This window comes from Artibeus jamaicensis, unplaced genomic scaffold (genome assembly GCF_021234435.1).
Source record: "Artibeus jamaicensis isolate MK-2021 breed Jamaican fruit bat unplaced genomic scaffold, CSHL_Jam_final contig_311, whole genome shotgun sequence".
In the NCBI taxonomy this organism is placed as follows: domain Eukaryota; kingdom Metazoa; phylum Chordata; class Mammalia; order Chiroptera; family Phyllostomidae; genus Artibeus; species Artibeus jamaicensis.
Window position 1 is genome coordinate 14,032,955 of NW_026521717.1, and position 17,315 is coordinate 14,050,269.

General features: G+C 38.7%; 1 protein-coding gene across 1 annotated transcript in view; it reads right to left on the reverse strand.

Annotated features, from left to right (window-relative positions):
- Positions 1–17,315, reverse strand: part of POU6F2 (POU class 6 homeobox 2) — a 493,389-nt gene that overhangs the window by 24,495 nt on the left and 451,579 nt on the right. Inside the window, exon 6 of the mRNA XM_053662960.1 lies at positions 14,587–14,793. Coding sequence (XP_053518935.1) covers positions 14,587–14,793 — 207 coding nt within the window. The remainder of the gene's footprint in view (positions 1–14,586; positions 14,794–17,315) is intronic.

Genomic DNA, 17,315 nt, shown 5'->3' on the forward strand with positions numbered 1-17,315 from the left:
TTTAAAAAGTGTTTGTATTTTAGATTATAACTTTGCAGGTAATTGAGCTTTCTGCATTGAAATAAATCATTATCAGGAGTAGTAGATAGATACTTCACTCAGATTTTATTCAAGCTCTTGTAATGAGGGTAGATAGATATTAAAATTAAAGATATAATTATTTTTTAAAGATTTTATTTATTTATCTTTAGAGGGGAAGGGAATGAGAGAAGGAGAGAAATATCAATGTATGGTTGCCTCTTATGTGTCCCCTGCTGGGAACTGGCCTGCAACCAAGGCATGTGCCATGACTGGGAATTGAACCACGATCGTGTGGTTTGCAGGCCTGTGCTCAGTCCACTAAGCTACACCAGCCAGGATAAGATATAATTATTTTTACTAAATTACAGAAAACTCCAGGTTGTCCAAGAACCCTGTACTTTTCTCCATGAAAATGGACTTCCTTCTGAGTGAGAGTTAAGGATCTCTGTGCTCCCATGGAAAGTTTTCTAGGATACACCACATGTTAGGACACAAAATAAGTCTCAATAAATTTAAGAAGATTGAAATCCTAACAAGCATCTTCTCTGACCACAATGCTGTGAAACTAAAAATCAATCACAAGAAGAAAAGTGAAAAACACACAAAGACTTGGAGACTAAATAACATGTTATTAAACAATAAATTAATCAACAATAAGATCAAGGAAAAAATTAAAAGATAATGTGAAACAAATGAACATGAGAGCCCCAAATCTGTGGGACAAAGGAAAAGCAATCCTAAGAGGGAAATTCATAACATTACAGGCCTATGTCAAAAAACAAAAAAGACCTCAAATAAACAATCTAAATTTATGCTTAAAGGAACTTAAAAAAGAGCACAAACAAAGCCCAAAGTGAGTAAAAGGAAGGAAATAATAAAGATCACAGCAGAAATAAATGAAATAGAGTGAAGAAAATACAAAAGATGGTTGGCAAGATGGTGGGGCAGTGAATGGAAGCCACACTAATCTCCTCCCAGGAGATTACAATATGGAATTACAACTAAAGTGTGGAGAAATCTCTCAGAACAAACAACTGGAAAATAGTGAGAAAAGCCTTATAATCTAGAATAGACAGAAGAATCAGCTCCAACATTAACTGATTGGCAGGAGTGTGGTGGACACTTGAGAGGTCTGGCTGGGTGTCCAGAGGCGGCAGCACCAGGGGGATAATTAAGTGGCTGCTTGGATCCCGCTGAGAAGTGTGGGATCTAAACCTTAAGCTGGTATTTCCAGCCTAGAGCACCAGAGCCCAAAAAGCACACAGATAACAACCAGCAGGGAAAAGTGGCAGGGTTGCTCTCTGCCAGAGACAGATGGCTGGAGATGCAAAGAGCCATTTAAAGGGCCAACACACAAATTTTCATTTGTTGCCACTTCTCTGGGGTTCTGGTAAAGGCAGGGGCAGACTGGGCTAGAGATGCCTGCGGAGAGACTGGGGATGGAAGCTTTGGGGAGAGAACTGGGAGTAGATGCTAGGATGCCAGTGCTGAGTCAGGCTCCATTTGGCAGCAGCCATCGTGCTCAGGCAGACCACCACTCTGAGTGGCAGCACCTGAGGGGAAACAAAAGCCCCCACCCCCAAGAGAGAAGCTGCCCTAGCTCTGTAGTGTTTAAGTCTGACTGCTGAGTGCAAAGTGACTAGATTAACAACTGAAGGAGACAGCCATAGACAGTGGATTCTTGGCAGTCTCAGAGCAGGCTGCCTAAAGTCAGATGGGGGTAAACATCTAACATCACCAGAGATGGACCCAGAAAGAAAAAAATGGTGAACTGTCAGATACTGAGTTAAAAACAATGGTTATGAGGAAGCTGAATGAGCTCACTGAGACTTACAAAAAAATACAGGGAAACTATGGTGAACTTAATGCAAACTATATCAACATGAAAAAGGACATAGAAACAATCAACAAGTGCCAAGAAAAATGAAGAATACAATTTCTGAATTGAAGAACACAGTAGAAGGAGTCAAAAGCAGGCTAGATGAAGCAGAGGATCAAATCAATGAACTGAAGGACAAAGTAGAAAAAAACTCCTAGGAAGAGAAGGAAAGGAAAAGAGACTCAAGAAGAATAAAGAGGGGTTTATTCCCTTAATCAAGAATTAAGGGAATTTGAGGATAATGTGAAACATAATAATATCCATACAATAGAGATACCAGAAGGAGGAAAAGAAGAGCAAGAGATAGAAAACCTGTTTAAAAAAGTGATGATAGAAAACTTTCCCAATTTGATGAGAGAAAAACTCACAGAAATCTAGAAAGCACAGAGGGTCCAAGTCAAGAGGAACCCAACGAGGTCCACTGCAAGACACATAAAAATTAAAATGGCAAAACTCCAAGACAAAGAGTGAATCTTAAAGGCAGCAAGGGAGAAACAGGAAGTAGTATCCAAGGGAGCCCAATAAGGCTAGCAGCTGACTTCTCAGTGGCAACACTACAAGCCAAAGGAATGGCAAGAAATATCTAAGTAATGAAAAACAAATGCTTGCAACCAAGACAACTCTATCCAGCATGACTCTCAATTAAAATGGAAGGTGAAATAAGAAGTTTCCCAGACAAAAGAAGGCTCAAAGAATACACCTTTACCAAATCAGCACTGCATGGTATGCTAAACAGATGGCTATAAAAAGAGGAATGGAAAAAGTGAGTGAGAGAGGAACACAGGTATTAAGGGAGTAAAATGGCAATGAGTAAGTACCTATTAATAATAACCTTAAATGTAAATGGTTTAAATGCTCCAATCAAAAGAAATAGAGTAGATGAATGGATAAGAAAACATGACCCACACATATGCTGCCTACAGGAGACCCACCACAGAACAAAAGACCTATACAGACTGAAAGTGAAGAGTTGGAAAAAATATTCCAACAAATGGACAGGACAAGAAAGTCAGGGTAGCAATAATTATATCATAAAAAATAGACTTGAAAACAAAAGCTGTAAAAAGGGACACACAAAGACACTTTAAAATACTGAAGGAAAGAATCCATCAAGAAGACCTGAACAATATAAATGTATATATACACAACATAAGCAAAACCCACTTATATAAGCAAAACCTTGCAGGACTTCAAGAAAGATATTGACAGCAAAACGATCATAGTAAGGGATTTTAACACACCGCTGTCAATAATGGATAGATGTTATCAACAAAATAGCAAAAAGGATATTGTGGCATTGAGCAATGACCTAGATCAAATGTACTTAAGAGACATATATGTATAACATTTGATCCCAAAGAAGCAAAATACACATTCTTTTCAAATGCACATGGAAAAATTTTAATGACAGACCACATGATAGGACACAATGCAAGCCTCAACAAATTCAAGAAAATGGAAATCATATCAAGCATTTTCTCAAACCACAAGTGCCTGAAACTAGAAACCAACCACAAGGAAAAAACTCAAAAACACTCAAACTCATGGAGATTGAACAGAATGCTATTAAACAGTGAATGGGTTAAGAATGAGATCAAGGAAGAAATCAAAAAGCCTCTGGAAACAAATGAAAATGAACTCACGACAGTCCAAAACTTATGAGACACTGCAACAGCAGTCCTGAGAGGGAAGTCCATAGCAATACAGGCCTACTTGCAAAAGAGAAAACTATTTTAAATGAATGACCTAACCCTACATCTACAAGAACTTGAACAACAACAACAAACAAAGCTCAGAGTGAGTAAAAGGAAGGAAATAACCAAGATCAGAGCAGCATTTAAGAACATAGAGACTAAAAGCACAATGCTAAGTATCAATAAATCCTGGAGCTGATTCTTTGAAAAGAAACAAAATAGACAAGCCACTCAGCAAGGCTCATCAAGAAAAAAAGAGAGAGGATCCAAGTAAACACAATCAGAAATGAAAGAGAGATTACAACTGATACCACAGAAATACAAAGGATTGTAAGAAATTACTATGAAGAACTGTATGCCAAGAAATTTGAAAACCTATGTGAAATGGACAAATTTCTAGAAAAATATAATCTTCCAAAACTTAATGAAGAAGAAGCAGAAGGCCTGAACAGACCAATAACAGCTGATGAAATCAAAATAGTAATGAAAAACTCCTAGCACACAAAAGCCCTGAACTGGACAGTTTCCCAGGAGAATTTTACAAAACATTTAAGGAAGAGCTAACCCCTATCCTTCACAAACTATTCCCAAAAATTCAAGAAGAAGGAAGACTCCTAAACTCTTTTTATGAAGCCAACATCATCCTAATTTCAAAACCAGATAAAGACACAACAAAGAAAGAAAACTTCAGGCCAATATTGCTGATGAACATAGACGCTAAAATCTTCAACAAAATATTGGCAAATTGTATCCAGCAATACATTAAAAAGGGCATACACCATTATTAAGTGGGATTCATTCCAGACACGAAAGGATGGTACAATATTCATAAATCAAAAATAGTAATACATCACATAAACAAAAGGAAAGACAAAAAATCCCATGATCATACCAATAGATGTTGAAAAGGCATTTGATAAGCTATAGCACCCACTTGTAAAAACACTCAGCAAAATGGGAATAGAGGGAGCATTCCTCAACATAGCAAAGGCCATATATGAGAAACCTACAGCCAACATTATACTCAACAGGCATAAACTATAAGATTTCCCACTAAGATCAGGAACAAGAGAAGGATCTGCTTTCATGACTTGTATTCAACAGAGTATTGGAAATCCTAGCCACAGCAATCAGAGAAGACAAAGAAATAGTAGACAACCAAATTGGAAAGGAAGAAACAAAACTCTCATGGTTTGTAGATAACATGATAGTGTACACAGAAAATCATATAGACTCCACCAAAAAACTACTCAACCTAATAAGTAAGTTTGGCAAAACAGTGGGATACAAAGTCAATATTCAAAAATTGAAGTCATTTTTGTATACCAACAATGAAATATCAGAAATGGAAATCAAGAAAAAAATCCCATTCGATATAATAACAAGAAAAATAAAGTACCTAGGAATAAAATTTAATCCAAAGGGAAAATACCTGTACTCAGAAAACTACCAACACTGAAGAAATAAATTAAGGAAGACACAAACAAAAAGAAACATGTAACATGTTCATGGATTGGAAGAATTAACATCATTAAAATGTCCATACTACTCAAAGCAATTTATAAATTCAACAAAATCCCTATTGAAATACCAGTGATGTATTTCACAGATATAGAACAAACATTTCAAAAATTTATATAAAACCATGATTCACCCCGAATAGCTGCAGCAATTTTAAGAAACAACAAAGTAGAAGGGATCACAATACCTGTTACCAAACTGTATTAAAAGGCCACTGTAATCCAAATAGCCTGGTACTGGCATAAGAACAGATAAATAGATCAATGGAACGGAATAGAGAGCCCAGAAGTAAACCCAAGTCTCTATGGTCAATTAATATTTGACAAAGGCAGCAGAAGCATAAAATCAAATAAAATTAGCCTCTTCAACAAATGGTGTTGGGAGATCTGGACAGCTACATGCAAAAAAAGTGAAACTTAACCACCAATTTACATCATATACAGAAATAAATTCAAGATGTATAAAAAACTTGATTATAAGTTGCAACACCATAATAGTCCTAGAGGAGAACATAGGAAGTAAAGTCTCAGATATTCCATGCAGGAATTTTTCACCAATATGTCCCCTAGAGCAAGGAACATAAAGGAAATAGTAAACAAATGGGACTTCATCAAAATAAAAAGCTTCTGCACAGCTAAAGCAAACAGCAGAATGAAAAAAGAACCAACCATATGGGAAAACATATTTGCAAATGACACCATGGACAAGGGTTTGACCTCCAAAATAGATAAAAAACTCATAAGATTCCACTCCAGGAATATAAACAACCCAATAAAAAAATAGGCAAAGAACCTGAACAGACACTTCTCCAAGGACAGAGAGCCCAGAGGTGTATGAAATGGTCCTCGGCATCATTAGATATCAGAGAGATGCAAATTGAAACCACAATGAGATACCACTTCACACCAGTCAGAATAACCACCATAACCAAATCAACAAACAACAAGTGCTGGAGAGGTTGTGGAGAAAACGGAATCCTAGTACGCTGTTGGTGGGAATGCAGACTGGTGCAGCCACTGTGGAAAACAGTATGAAATTTCCTCAGAAAACTAAAAATGGAACTGTCTTTTGACTTAGCAATTTCACTTCTGAGATTATACACTAAAAACCCTGAATCATCAATTCAAAAGAATCTATATACCCCAATGTTCATAGCAGCACAATTTACAATAGCCAAGTGCTGGAAGCAACTTAAGTGCCAATCAGTAAATGAGTGGATCAAAATCTATGATACATTTACATTATGGAATACTATGAAGCAGAAATAAAGAAGGAACTCCTATCCCTTGAGACAACATAGATTGATCTGGAGAGCATTATGCTAAGTGAAATAAGCCAGGTGGTGAAAGAGAAATACCATATGATTTCACCTTTAAGTGGAGCCTAATTAACAAAACAAACAAGCAAGCAAAATATAACCAAAGACATTGAAATTAAGAACAAACTGACAGTTACCAGAGGGGAGGTGGGCAGGAATAATGGGGAGAAAAGGGGGGAGGGTGAAGGAACATGTGTAAAGGACATATGGAGAAAGCCAAAGAGGGATATGATTCATGGTGGGAGGTAGGAATGTCTGGGATAGAAGGGAGTGGTGAGGGGAAAATAGAGACAATTGTACTTAAACAATATTCAAACAAACACAAAAATCAATGAATCCAAGAGCTGGTTCATTGAAAAAATAAACAAGGTTGATAAACATTTAATCAGGCTCATTGAGCAAAAAAGTGAGAGGACCCAAATCAATAAAATCAGAAATGAAAGAGGAGAAAAAACAACTGACACCAAAGATATACAAAAGATTGTAAAAAACATTATAAATAATTGTATGCCCACAAATTGGAAAACCTGGCTGAAATGGATAAATTGCTAAAAACATACAATCTTCCACAACTAAATCAAGAAGAATCAGAGTATGTGAATAGACAGATTACACATAGTAAAATTGAAGAGGTAATCAAAAAAACTTTTAACAAATGAAACCTCTGGACTAGATGACATCACAGGTGAATTTTACCAAACATTCTGAGAAGTAACACCTCTCCTTCTCAAATTATTCCAAAAAATTCAAGAGAAGAGAAGACTCTCAAGGTCATTTTATGAAGCCAACATTACCCTACTATAAAGCCAGATGAAGACTCTACGGAAAAAGAAAATTATAGATCGATATCCCTGATGAATATAAACATTAAAATCCTAAGCAAAATAATAGCAACCACATACAGCAATACACCAAAATGATCATACACCCTGATCAAGTAGGATTTAATCTGGGCATGCAAGATTGGTACAATATTTGCCAATCAATAAATGTGATATACCACATGAACAAAATGAAGGATAAAAACTACATCATATCAATAGTTGCAGACAAAGCATTCACTAAAATCCAGTACCCATTTATGATTAAAAAAAGACTTTCAGCAAAGTGGGGACAGAGGGAACATACCTAAACATAATAAAGGCCATATATAACAAACCCACTGCCAACATCATACTCAACAGGCAAAAACTACAAGCATTTCCCTTAAGATCAGGAACAAGTAGGGATGTCCGCTTTTACCTCTCTTATTCAACATAGTACTGGAACTGCTAGCCGCTGAGATTAGTCAAGAGGAAGAAATAAAAGGCACCTAAATTGTAATGAAGGAAGTAACACTGTTATTATTTGCAGATAACATGGCAGTGTAAATAGAGAACCCTAAAGATTCCACCAAGAAACTACCAGAACTGATAAATGAATTCACAGTAAAGTAACAGTATAGAAAATCAATATCCAGAAATCAGCTGCAGTTTTATTTGCCAATAACAAACTATCCAAAAGGAAAATTAAGAAAACAATCCCATTCACAATTCAAAAAGATTACAATAACTAGTGGTCAATCTAACCAGAGATGTAAAAGACCTGAAGACTAAAGTAGATACAAATAGATGGAGGCACATACCATGTTTGGTGGTTAGGAAGAATTAACATCACTAAAATGTCCATACTACTCAAAGCAATGTAGAGATTCAATGCAATTCCTATCGATTCCAATGATATATTTCATAGAAGTAGAATAAATAATTCAAGAATATATGTGGAACAAAAATGGTCCCAAATAGCAACAGTGAACCTGAGAAAGAGGAACAAAGTTGGAGGAATCACACTACTTAATATTAAAGTATACTATAAGTCCATAGTATTCAAAACAGCATTGTACTGGCATAAAAACAGACACATAGATCAATGGAACAGAATAGAGAGATTAGAAATAAACCCACACCTTTATCATATATTAATATTTGACAAAGGAAGTGAGCACATACAATAGGCAAAAGATAATTTATTCAATAAATGATATTGAGGTAATTGGACAGATATGTGCAGAAAAATGAAATTACATTATATTCTTATGTCACACACAAGAATAAATTCAAAATGGACTAAAGACTTAAATATTAGACCTGAAACCATAAAAATTCTAGAACAAAACATTGGCAGTAAAATCTCAGACATTGCAGCAGTATTTTTTCTGATATAGCTCCTCAGGCAATAGGAACACAAGGAAAAATAAGCAAACAGGATTACAACAAGCTAAAAAGGTTTTGCACAGCAAAGTGAAAATCATCAACAAAATAAAAAGACAACCCACAGAATGGGAGAATATATTCACCAATGATATATCTGATATGGGGATAATATCCAAAAACTTATCAAGAACTTATAAAGCTCAACACCCAAAAAACCAAACAATCCAATAAAAAAAAGTGCAAAGGACCTGAATAGACACTTCTCCAAAGAGAACATACAGAAGGCCAAGACACATATGAAAAGATGGTCAATGTCACCAGACATCAGAGAAATGTAAATAAAAACATCAGTGACATATTACTTCACACCAGTCAGAATGGCTGGCATCAATAAATCAACAAATGACAAGTGCTGGTGAAGATGTGGAGAAAGGGGAACACTTTTGCACTATTGGTGGGAATGCAGATTGATTGGCACAGCTACTGTGGAAAGCAGAATGGAGATACCTCAAACAACTAAAAATGGAAGTGCCTTATTACCTAGTAATTTCACTTCTGGGAATTTATCCAAAGAAAACTGAAACACTAATTCAAAAGAATGTAAGTGTAGGAGACCATTCTGTGTGGCATGTGCCTAGCTGCCACTTGGAGATGCACAGGACTCACGCCCATGGATAGGTTCTCCCATGGGGAATCAGGCCTGCATTGTACCTAGACTGCTATGAGACTTGCTTTTTGCTAAAAACTCCCTCACCCGGATTTGTGGCAAATATTTGCTGCAAAACAACTTCCTAAAATCCATGTTAAACCTTCCTAGGGCCAGTGTAACTGGTCCAACCACTTTCGCCCTTTTCATTTGCAAATATCCCTCTCCTGTGATGTGATTAGTGGTATTGGCTCCTTGTTGTCTGTAAAAGGTAACCACCTAAAGCAACCTGTGCATAGTAAATGAGGACCATCATGCAATGGTCGGAGAAACCCAATAAAGGCCAGTCACAGCAAGGGCTGAGGCTTTTGTTCCCCTTGAAAGAAAAAGCCATGCTGTCCTTTTTCCTCCACCAGACTCGGTAGTCCGTGTGAATATCTCATTTCGTCCATAATGACTCGGACACTGAGGGCCGGTGTACGCATCATATAAGCACCCCTATGTTCATTGCAGCATTATTTACAATAACCAAGATTTGGAAGCAGCCCAAGAGTCCATCAGTAGATGAGTGGGTAAGACAACTATGGTACATTTCTACAATGAATATTGCTCTGCCACAAAAAAGAAGAAAATTTTACCCTTTTGCAACAGCAAGGATAGACCTGGAGAACATTATGCTAAGTGAAATAATCTAGTCAGAGAAAAACAAATCCATATGATTTCACTTATATGTGGAATACAATGAACAAACTGAATGAAAAAGCAAAATAGAGAGTCTCATAGTTAAAGAGCAGGCTGACAGTTCAGGAGATGGGGGTGAGGGGGTAGAGGGATCAAACGAAAAAGAAAAGGAATTCATAGACATGGACAACAGTGTGGTGATTGTGGTAGGGGAGGGGGGAATGGGGATGGAAGAGGATATAAGGGTAATAAATGGTAATGGAAAAAAATACAGCCCTGTCTGGTGTGGCTCAGTGGATTAAGTGCTGGCCTGTGAACCAAAGGATTCCTGTTCAGGGCACATGCCTGGGCTGTGGGCCATGTACCCAGTGGTGGGGGGTGTGAGAAGCAACAACACAATGATGTTTCTCTCTCTCTCTTTCTTCCTCTCTTCCCCTTTGCCTAAAAATAAAATAAATAAATAAATCTTTAAGAAATACAATAAAAAAGGATGTGTTAGTTCTTTAATTTATGACTTATTATTGGAACTATGTTCTTGTGAGATCAAGCATTTGTCATAAATCACATGAAAAAATAAATGAAGAAACTTCTCTATTGAATGATGAGTAATATTTAAAGAAAAAATAAAGAACACGGTCTTTACTTCTCCAGCTCTGAGTTTTTTGCTTTTGGACTCTGAGCATTTTATGATCCTCTATCTTCAGAATCCCAGCTTTAATAAATGGGACTCAGACTTGTGAATCTTCTGCAACTTCATCCAACTTGTTAATTTACTACATGTTCTAAGGTGTTTCAACCAGAGCTGATGCCAAAATATTGCAATAATTTTTCATTGGTTTCTACCATTTCCCTGTTATTTCTCACCAGGTTCACCATTGGTTCCCTAATTCTTTCTGGGACTAGGAAAGACTGCTCCTACAGCTGACACATTCCCTGAACAAACGGGATGGGACTGTCAGTGCCCACTGTGACTTGGGGATTCAGGAAGGTTCACATGCCACTATTTTCATCTGTGTGTATGTGTCCTCTCAGCACACACATACAATGTGAGGAGGGTCTGCTCTATGGGATGCTGGTTGTAACTGACATGAGCTGGATTTGCAAAGCACACCCCCAAGATCTGTTTGTTTCTTCCTAGTTGCTAGGTCTCAAAATCTACACTGAAAAGGACCATGGGGGTGGTTATACCTTCAGAGGACCAGATGTTTTCACAGTGGTAATAAGGTTTCATTCTAGGGGCCAAGAAGTACGGCATGAGACAGCTTCTGAGGTGCATTTTTGCTCATGAGAGAGACTATGGAAATAAATTAATAATGTATACTGTGGGCAAGAAGTTGAGGAGTGGCACTATACTTCTTATTTACCATTTCTTAATTAGGTCTTTCTCCTGAATTAAAACTGTACTACTTCAAATCTAAAGCTGTAATTTTATGTAACAGCAATAATCTATCCAGCAATAATCTACCCAAATTGAAATTCGAGGTGAAAGTGAGAACTATGTTATATTGATGTTGATGATTTCTAATTAATTCATCACTTTTTTCCTGGCAGTTTACAGCTTGGCTTTGCTGACAGAAAGTTTTTAGCAGATTGTATAAAGAGGTGATGTCTTCATTGCCCTCCCACCCCCAGAGATAATTTTGAACATAAGTTTGAGCAGATAAAATAAGGGCTTAAAAAAGCAATGTAAGATAGAGAATCTTGCCTTATTTGGGAAACTATTTAGAAGGTCAGAATGAAAATGAATCTTGTAAATAGCAAAAGAAATAGGCCAGCTGGGAGATGGGGGCTGGGGAGGGGATGCAAGTCCTCAATGATTTACTTGGCAGAGACTGCCCCACTGGCCTGGGATGAAGCTGAGGAAGAAGAGTATGGCTAGGAATCTTGTCTCCCCAGGCAGTGATTTAGATTTAGAGTGAGAATCAGAGGGAGCAAGACAAGTCTCTATCCCCGGGAAGTATAGTCAGACATGGCTTGGTTTTTTCTGGTGTTCGCACTCTCACTGCAAGAGGTTCCCTTGCTTGACATTCTCATAGATCCCCTCACTACTCCCTCATGGCACTTACTGCAGATCTTAGATACATATTTGTGCAAGTCTTGATGAATGTCCATCTCCCTTACTAGATTGAAAACTCTATGAAGGAAGGGCTCATGATATTGTTTTGTCCACTAGCCTAACTTCCATCTACAGTGCCTGACAAATAGTAGGTGGACAATAAATATTTACATTAACATTTTAAAAATATTTATTGAACAAGCAAATGAATATTTGAAGCTTAGCCACAAAGAGCACTGCCAAGAATAGGCTGTATTCTTGGCTGACTCAGAAGCCAAATGGCAGAGGTCTCTGGAAGGACAGTTTCACTTTGTTGCCATTGAATGATGTATCAGTGCTTCTTTATTTCTTTTTCCTTTGTATGTTACTTCCTTGCTAAATCCTTTACATTATACAGTTTCCTAATGACTCATAAAGCCCTATAATCTCACTGTTATAGTCAGTCATACACTCACTCTTAGTCTCCATCTTTCTCTCTACCACCTCTCTTGGTATACCATCCAAGTGTAAATCTAGGCCTTAGCATTGCCCATCTTTCTTAACTCACCCAGTCACTTATTTCAAATGTTTCAAGCAGAGACAATCCAAACTTTAAGACAGGGATGTTAAACTCATTTTCACTGGGGCCCACATTAGTCCCACGGTTGCCTTCAGAGGACCCAGTGCAATTTTAGTATAGTATAAATGTAACTACTCCTTAACTAGAGGCAAGGATCTTGGCGCTGCCGCCAGGTAGAAACAAGGTGCCTGGTGAATAAAACAAGGTGGAGGGCCAGATTCAGCCTGCAGGCCTCGTGTTTGCCAACTGTGCTTTAAGATGTTACAACAAAGAAATAGAGGAAATGATTTCTCTCCATTGTTTTACATAATTTCATCTCTACAGCTTTGACACTGTTGTCTACTTCCTAGCTTAAAAAAAAACCTCTTGGATGCTAGATCACCATGCTCTAGGTTCCTCTCCTATGTATCCAGTCATTTCTTCTTTCTCTCCCTTCTTTCATTCCTTAAATGTGGATGTTTCCTAGGATGACTCCTTTGTCTTTCTTCCTTCCCTTTCCCTCATCATTTCTCTGGATGTCTTGTTTTAGCTGCAACATTTGTGCTCAGATCCTGTCCTGAGCTCTACTACAATTCCAGACCCTTAGCTTCAACTCTCTAGTGTCTGCTTTCATGAATTTCTATTTGTATTTTGCTAGAGTTTCCTAAATAATTTGTAATGGATGTTTCACCACTCGAGTTCAACCTCCATCTGCTACTAGAGTTGTTTTCTTGAAAAATAAAGCTGAGTGTGCCATCCTTCTTTTAAATACCTCTCATAAATTACCATGTCTGTTGGGTGTCATCATCACTATCATCATGGTTATATAAGTGCCTACTGTGTGCCAGGCACTGTTCTAACCATTTTGTATATGTATTAACTCATTTAATTTTTGCAACTGTTTTGTGAGGTAGGTACTGGTTACCCCCATTTTATAGCTGAGAAAACTGGGGCACAAAGATGGTGTGTAACGTGTTCAAGAACACGCCAAGGCAAAGTCCATGACTCTCAGCTTGATTACAAAACCCTTTTCATGACAGTTCTCAGCCTCCCTTTATCTTCCATTTGCATAAAACTTATATCTTTTTTCTCAACACTCCATCCTCTTTCATATTGTCCTGCCGTTATGCCTGCTGTTCCCACTATTAACTCATTATTTACATGATTAAGTTTTACTCATCCATTAAGATTTAGCCACCAAATCATTTTCTCTGTGAGGATGCAAAACCCTCTAGACAAAGTTGGTTATTCCCATCCCTGTGATGATACTAAACTTTGTACACATTTGTCTTGTCACAGGACATCTTTTGCTTTATTGTACAGTGGAGCTCTGCTATGTATCTGGGTACTCTAGAAGACTACGAGCTCCTTAAAATCAGGAAGTGTTGCTCTTTCATTCTTTTAGTAGGGGCCTTCTATATAGTTGGCTTTCAAAAATTGTCAGAGGAACCAGAAGCTCCCTGAGGTCAAGGACCTCATTTTTCTTCTTCAGTGCTGTGAACCCAACCTCTAGCATAACACATAGGAAGTGCTGCACTTATATGTGAGTAAAAAAAATGAACTGGATCTTCAGGGTTTTAATGAAATTCAGCCAAGCAGAACTTCCTATTTTGCATTTCCTAATTTGCAGGCAGCAGTTTCAGCAGTGCCTAGATGGGATCTCTTGGTGTTTAATAATTTTAAAAAAAATTAAAGTTAAGGCACGAGTGGTATTGTATTTTTCTTGACCCCTTTTTAAATTGTATGATAATTAAATACCATAGCATAGATAGATAAGAACACATCCTTATTTTAGGCAAGTATCTGTATTTGTAATTTAATATATTCATATTTTATATTACAGAACTATTTAGTTCTTACCCATAACCACTAAGAAAAAATAAAGCCGCTTGCTTGTTTATGAGTACTGATGTATTAGGATTGGTAAAATTAAATATTTTATAATCTAAAAATTGCTTTTCATTGATTGAGAACAAACAGAAAAAGGGTTGTAAGAAGAGGTGTCCAGGTAGCCTTGCTGCTTGGACAGGGAGCCTTTACCTGCTGGCCAGGCTTGATGGGTGAGAGTGTGATGCCCTGGGTGTTGATCACTGGCAGGATCTGGTTCCCGATGACTGTGGCGATGATCTGGCCCTGAGCATTTGTCAGAAGCTGGGGGGTGATTGACTGCACTTGAAGACCTTGAGTGCCACTTGCTGCCTGACTCGATGGCCCCGGATTTGGCATCAGAGGAATGGTCCCAATTATCTGAAAAAGATAGGCCCAGAGTTGAGGTGCCAGGCTCTGCCCTGGCTCCACACCTGTATCTGAAGACCACTCTTTCCTAGTCTCTGTAGGAGGCTTCCTGAGAGGCCACTGAGGATCTGTGAACAGACCTGAAGATCTGGAGATTCAAATGTGGACGAAAGTGGGAGGTGATGAGAATCTGAAGGAGAGATAGGCATACATGGACTGAAGGGGAAAACATGTCATTTAAAAATGAAATCAAGTAGCAGTGATGGCAGAAACATGATGCTGCCAGGGCAGCACAGGTGTCTGCTTCATTTAAGAATCAGATGGAGGACAAACTCCTCTTGGCATTTATAGCCCTCAATCAGCTGGAGAGCCACATCCTTTGTCAACAGTGGCTCCTTCAACAGGGTATCCCTTGCATCCTTTCCTCCCCTTAATTCCCCTCTGCTCTCTCCTTCTCTCCTTTCCTTCATCAACATCCTGTTTCTCTCTCCAAGTCAGGGGTCAGCTCCCTGATACCCTAGCAGGACTGCGGCTTCAGCACCCAGGTACCCATGACTGAGAGTCCAGGTTCTAGAGTCAGGGAGATAGGCTTCCATTCCCAGCAGGGCCACCTATTAGCTCTGTGAGATTAGTCAAGGAATCTAAGCTTTCTGAGGCTTGAGAGAGTTTCATAAACAAAATTTTGAAACTCTTAAAATAGAGGTGAAATAACTATTGATTGCTGAAGTAAAATATAAAAAGGTGCATTTTAAACTGAGGTCTAGCCCTGGCAGGTGTGGCTTGATGGCTTGAGTGCCGGTCCGTGGACTGAGAGGTTGCTGGTTCAAATCCCTATTGGGGCACATGCTTGGATTGTGGGGACATGGGATAGGCAGCCAACTGATGTTTCTCTCACATGTTGATGTTTCTCTCCCTTTCTTTCTCCCTTCTTTTCTCTCTCTCTCTAAACACAATTAAATGAACTACCAACAACAAGCTGTGGTCTAAAGGTTAGAGGTCAGGATTTCTTGGCAGCTGGCAGGGATGGTTCCCTTTGCATTTAGGAGCCACTAGCTTCAGTGATAGGATCATGCAGAGAGCCACAGGAGGTGTCTGGTTGAATCCCATTACTGTACTAAGGAGAAAGGCTGCATGAGTAGAGCAGTGAGTATACAGGGTGTCTGTGAGCTTTAGACACATCCATACTTTGTTAGAGACAAATTGAATCTGTAAAAAATAAAAATTTGATCTATGTTTCCAATGTTATAGACTCTCCTGGGGAAGTCATGGAGCTCGAGGTTGGAGGCTTTGCCCTCTGCACTCCATGGGATGGTTAACCAGCTCTGCTCTGCTGGTCATCTTCTATGGCCACCTCCCAGGGCAGCACTGCAGTGGTGTGGCTTGGGGGCCACCAAGATATATTAAAATTGCTTCTCAGGAAGTGCTTTCATGTGTATGATTTCATTTCAGTCCACATTCCTAACAACAACTATGAGAAGTGGGCTTTAGTCCCACCCTACTTAGTAAGTAAGACAAGGGTGGCTCAGTTGTGACTTGATAGAGGAATTCATAAATGATGAAACAGTTGGAGTTCAGGTCTGGCTGCCCCCCAAATGTTTGCTTTTCTGTTATGTCACCTGGCTTCCACAACATGGAGAACATTGGAGAGAACCAGCTCTTTATAAAGACACTGCATTCTGTCTGCATCCCCCCCCCCCAGACAATAAGCTGCTTCAGGACTAAGTTTAAACATAAATGATTGTTTCCTACTCCAACTGTACCCTAAGTAGGCTTTTAAAGATAGTTTCTCAATAATGTACAGCTTCTAGACTCTAGGGTTCTAGGTGCAACTTTAGCTCTGCAGAACTGCAAAACCATACCACTCAGTGACAAAATTGTCCCTTCCATCCCCCTGCTTATTTCATCATTGCTTCCACCACAAAAGCCCCTGTTGGATAGCACTAATGGAGGATCTGTGTGGATATCAAGTATCAGTGGCAGTTGTCAATGGATGCTGATAGAGGTCAAGCAATTATTGCGAGAGTGGTCAGCAGTGCCTTAGGGAGTGTGCAGCTCCTCAGTTTTACTGATCAAGCCTATGATGCTCATCCTGCAGCATCAGCAATGAGCATGTCCCATCAGTGCTAGCAAGGTCAGGAGAAGTACACATCAATAGATTGGAGCACATAAGTACTTTATTGATGAGCGGTCTTGTATTAAGCAGCTGAGTATTCAATGGCTATTTCTATGACCTCACAACAATGTGAAGAGACATGGGGAGCAAGGTCCTTTTCTGGATTCCATACCATGTACTTCCCCTCTCCACATCTGCACTGCACACTCTACTATTCCGCTTTCCACCCTTGCACTGTGAAATCTTCTGTTCCCCTCTCCACACTTGCTGTGCAGTCTACCAACCTCATTTCTATACTTACATTGTGAACTGTGCCATCCCCCTCTTTGCACTTGCTCTCTGTACTTCACCATCCCCTCGCCACACTTCCATTATGAACTCTATGAGCCCTGTCTGTACACTTATACTGTAAACTGTACCA